The sequence below is a fragment of the Pteropus alecto genome, unplaced genomic scaffold, assembly GCF_000325575.1.
Source record: "Pteropus alecto unplaced genomic scaffold, ASM32557v1 scaffold57, whole genome shotgun sequence".
Classification (NCBI taxonomy): Eukaryota; Metazoa; Chordata; class Mammalia; order Chiroptera; family Pteropodidae; genus Pteropus; species Pteropus alecto.
In genome coordinates, this window is record NW_006442508.1 from 3,963,060 (window position 1) to 3,968,050 (window position 4,991).

Sequence of the window (4,991 nt, forward strand, 5' to 3'; positions counted from 1 at the left end):
TTCCCTCTACAGAAACTCAGAGGTGAAGAAGGGAGAGACAGCTGAGTTTTTAGAGTACCATCAAACTACTAAATTCATATGTAGCCTGAATTTAAAAATGTGTAAAAATGACTGATGCATGTTATACAATAAATAAATATATGTTGAATATTTGTTGAAAGAACTGTGTCAAAAAGGTGAAATAAAAGATAAGGTCCTCTTCTGCATCTAAAACAGTAAACAAAGAAGTCCATTCAATAACTGTTTTTAATGAATAATACTGATAGTCTTTTTAAGTACTGCTAAACAAGATAATTACACTCTGTATACTTACATAATTACCAAACCAAATAGAAGGAAATATAAATACTTTACAATGTATTGTCATTCACCAATATTAAAAGAAATCTTTCAAAATAATTTGTGAAAATATACTGCAAACTATACAAAACATAAAACAAATGTATGTGTAACAGTATTCAAGAACAAATTTATATCATAAATAAAAAATGACAACTACACTTGGTTGGTCAATGACTAGAATGCCACTTCAAAAAAAAACCAATATTTAATCTGGAATTTTGTATTTTCCCCCACATGATAATCAATGAAGAAAGTTATGGGCCACTTCCTTAGAATTCTGGGACTGTTATGAATGAACCTGAGCACATTAGTTATGTGAGTACTGCAAATGGTTGTTTATAACATGAATATTTTATTTTGTTAAAACTTCTAACTTCAGAAGTGAAATATCCTGGATTCCAAATATCTTTCAAATTACGTTATTAGTTAAATTGGCTGTTTCCAACTTCAATATACTATTTTAAGGGCATTTTTTTTTCATAATTTAGATATAATTTATATTATCTCTTTGTAATCAAAGTAATGAACATTTTTGAGTCCACAACTTTCTAGGGAAAAAGAAAGAACAAAACTGTGAAAGAGTCCAAAATGCAAGAACCTTAATTGCAGAATACTTATGCTTATATTTTCTCTAAAAAAATTCACTAGCCACAAGAAATTTTATCTCATCTTCTGAAATACTTGAAAATATACCCATGTTGAAATGACATAAATGTTTAAGGTCTAAAGGTTAATAAAGATCCCATTGATAAGGGATAAAATGTAAAGAATGTTGCTAAAAAATAGTTTAATTACTTAATATATATTGAAGACATCCCATTTTATATAAGCAATAAAATATTACCTTCCTTTGGATGGCTTTTCTACTAATCTTTTTTACTGTGAAACAAATAATACTTGGATATAATTAAGACGATTAGATTTTTATCTACCACTTCAGTGGACACTTGCTTTGCTTCTCTGTTTCCTGAGAAACGGCTTTCTCAGGAAATCCAGCACTATTAAAAAAGGCAATCTAAGACCCAGCGTGTTATGTTTTGCCACCAGACTTCCAAGGTTATTGGAATACACGAACAATGAGCACCTTCCAATCAAGACATCCTTTCCACTTCTCCAGTCAAAATAAAGTATAAAAAATTTTCTAGTTCCCATACAGTGAGTAAATTACCAACATAATTAAATACAATGAAATCTGGTCTGTTTCTATCACCTGCGGTCAATGCTACTCTTCCTAACACCACAGGCAAATTTCGAAACTTCCCGTGTCTTGCCAAGAAAAACCATTTGCTAAATGATGTTCCTGCTGCCATCCCAGCTGGTTTTTTCATTTTTCCAAATAACTCTCGAGTTGTGGCCCTCCTCGCTTTATAAACATCACTAAAAATTGTACCCAAGCCTACCTCCCCAACCCTCAGTTCTTGAACTTGATCCACAGAGCCCCCTTCTGAAGCGCACTATGCAAATCATCATGCCAAATACTTCCCAAATCCTCTTCTCATTATCTCATTTCAGAAAAATCATAGCATTTATTCCCACTGGGAACGTGGGCTCGAGCCCCCTTTTGTACTTGAGGTGCCCAGAAAGAAAACACAGAGGGAGGGGGAGGGGGAGGGTCAGGAGAGAGGGAGAGGGAGACGTGCATACACACACACACACACCACATCCCTTCCTAATCTCCAACTCTGACAACAGCACTCAGATATCCAAAATCTCTAGTTCACTCCACCTTCCGCTGTACAAAAAACAGAGCAATCGTAGATGACAACTGGGAGAGGGAAAATCTGAGGTTTCTGAGGGTCCATGGAGACCTCTTTCCCACCAGTCGCTCTCTCACCCAAGCCCGCTGAAGAGCTCTGGTGACATAATCATCACTTCTCCGTTTGCCCCCTTCTGAAACCACCCCTAATTAGACGTTCCTGCGCTAGACCCGCACGGACAGGAAGTAATCCTGGTGGTGCGCGGCGATGCCATTTTGTCAACCTGCCCTCCAGAGAGACAACACTGAGACCCACATAAATTGACCCTCAGGAGTCCCGTGGAAGCGGAGGAGGAGGAAGACCTTTGCGCCCAGCCAGTGCTCCCGTCTTCTCCCTGTCCTCCGCTCTAGAAGTGAGACCAGAGCCTCCAGGGGCAGGGCGGGGAAGAAGGCAAGATCAATAAAGAGGGCTGCGTGGGAACTGCCTGCCCATGAGGGACAAGAAAGGAAATCGCAAAAAGAGAAAGCGTAAATCTTGTCTGCTGCGTGACGGAGGCGTGCAAGGAGAGCCCCTTGCGCTTATCAGTTAACTAGTTCCAGCCCGGGACACCCGCCTGTCCGGCTTACAGACAGATTTCATCCACCAAAGGTCGGCGAGGGGGCGGGGAGAACCAGGAAATGCGGAGACCACTAACTTACGGAAGAAGATGTACTCCGTGTAGCTGCTCCAGATCTTGTCGTCGCGGTACTGGTTGACGAAGGCAGCGGTGCCCGAGGAGTTACACGCCACCATGTGGAAGCCAGACTCCGACAGGCGATCGAACGCCTGCTCCAAGTAGGTGAACTTGAGGTAGAAACGGGACGTGTACTTCTCGGGTGGCCGATCCGGGTCGCGGCTCTCATTGAGCGTGTCACCAAAGACCTCCTTTGCTAGCGCGATGCGTCCGCACACCATGATGCGCGCCACACGCCGGAACTTGGCGTCCGCCTGGTTGTCGCGCACCGTGGTGTAGGAGCCGCGATAGCCGAGCGTGAGGAAGCCCGAGCTTTTGTCCCGTGCGCCGCCGCCGCCGTGCGCTCCGGGGCCCGAAGGCGCGGCGGCCGCTGCCCCACGCATCAAAAGCGCGTCGCTGCTTCCCTGAGAGACGTTGTCCTCCAGGTCGCTCTGGCAGCCCTCGTCGTTAAGCGAGTTCTGCTTGGTGACCTTGGGGGACAGCAGCTTGACCAGGTCAGTCAGCTGGAAGTATTCGGCCTCGCGCAGGAGCCTCTCCTTCTCGGGGAAGTGCTCTGGCAACGCGAGCTGCTTGTCCCGCAGATAATCCAGCACGTACCTGAATAGGAAGCCGTCCCGGTCGATAAAGAAGCGCGCTCGGCTGTCCCTAGGCAGCTCGCCCCGGCGTCGGGCGCCGCCCCGGGGGCTGGAGGGCGAGAACATATTGGCCAGAATACTGTCCGGGACGCTGAGCAACGTCGAGTGCTTGGTCACATAGACCTGGCCCCCCACGTTCAGCTCCACCACCTCAGGGAAGGGCGAGGGCGCGCAAGGCCCTGGGGCGGCTACAGACGCGCCGGGCGAACTGGACGAGGAGACCATCTCGCTAATGGGCAGGATGGTGCTGCCGACGCTGCTCGTGTCCTTCAAAGCCATGTTCCACCCCACTGCTGACCAAGTAACCCGGGAGAGCGGCACTTTCACGTTCCTTGCACCTTCCGCGGCCCCTAGCCTTGGCGTGCGCCTAGTGCGCCCTCGGGCCGGGAGGTACCTTTCTCCGGCCGGGTCGGCCCGGTTCAGTGCTCGGGGTAACAGCGGCTGCGGCGGCGCCCGGGCTCCATCGGAGAAGAGAAGCGCGGGAGAGGAGCTCAGCGGGAGCGGGAGCGGGAGCGGCAGCGGCGGAGGAGGTCCTAGGAGGAGCGGCTGCTCCTTTGGGGAGATGGCGGGGAAGTGTGAGAGAGACTTGCAAGAGGCTCTTAAGGCTGCCGCTCGGCACTCCGTGGAGAGGGCGGGAGGAGGGGTCAGAGCAAAGAAAACTCGCCTCCCCAGCAGCTTGCGAGCGCGCCGCGAGTCCCGAGCGCGATCGGTGGCGCTAACTACTCCTCGCAGCCGGGAAGGCGGCACTGACGTCAAACCTGGGACTGGGACACGAGCCACAGCTGTCATTTAAAGAGATAAGCGCCAGCCGCAGGCTGCCGGGCTTGGACGCTAGGGGGCGGGGCCGGGGACCCAGCCAGTAGGAGATGCTACTTGGCTGCTAGCCTGGAGAAGCGGGCAGGGGACCTCCGAATACGAACTGGAAAAAGGACAGCATCTTTCCTTCATTTCGTTCCCTCCTTCCGTCCGTTCGTGCTTCCCTTCCTCCCTTCTTTTCCTTTTCCTCTCCCTTCCTTCCTTATCTCTCTCGGCCCCATCCGCACAGTAAAACTAGTTTTGTTTTCTTTTACTCTTGTATTAAAGTGGAAAGTGGAATGAGGAGGCGGGTGCGGGGGGAGGGAATGTAAGAAAAATGCAAATCTCCTAATCTGAAATTACTATGTTGCCATTTGAGCAGTGATCGCAAAAAATGACTTAATAGAGGTTTAGTCTCTTACATTAGATTTACCATAGTTTTCGAAATAAAGAGTGAAATACCAGAATGTCTATTACAATCAAATGTTATGATTACATATTTAACTGCATGAGACACATATAGTTGAAGAATTTTTAAAACTAAATTGATTTCAGTTCACGAAACTAATAAAAGGTTTTGTGTAACGTAACTGTTTTCAGTATTCGATTTATAGAAGATGCTTAATAAATGTTAACAGAGGAAAGGACAGAGCCAGAGAGAAACAACTCTATTTGTTCCTAGTTTCCAGTCTTAATGATCCCTTCATTAATTTCCATTTCCTTTTCAACTCCATAGGGGGGAGAGGAGGGCTTATGTTTTATTAGTCTTCTAATACCAAAGATCAGGTC

At 47.1% G+C, this 4,991-nt stretch overlaps 1 protein-coding gene across 1 annotated transcript in view; it reads right to left on the bottom strand.

Annotated features, from left to right (window-relative positions):
- The window catches only part of KCTD8 (potassium channel tetramerization domain containing 8), a 230,010-nt gene extending 226,034 nt beyond the window's left edge, over positions 1 to 3,976 (bottom strand). Inside the window, exon 1 of the mRNA XM_006922464.1 lies at positions 2,738 to 3,976. Coding sequence (XP_006922526.1) covers positions 2,738 to 3,686 — 949 coding nt within the window. The 5' untranslated portion in view covers positions 3,687 to 3,976. The remainder of the gene's footprint in view (positions 1 to 2,737) is intronic.
- Between the last annotated feature and the right edge of the window lie 1,015 nt (positions 3,977 to 4,991).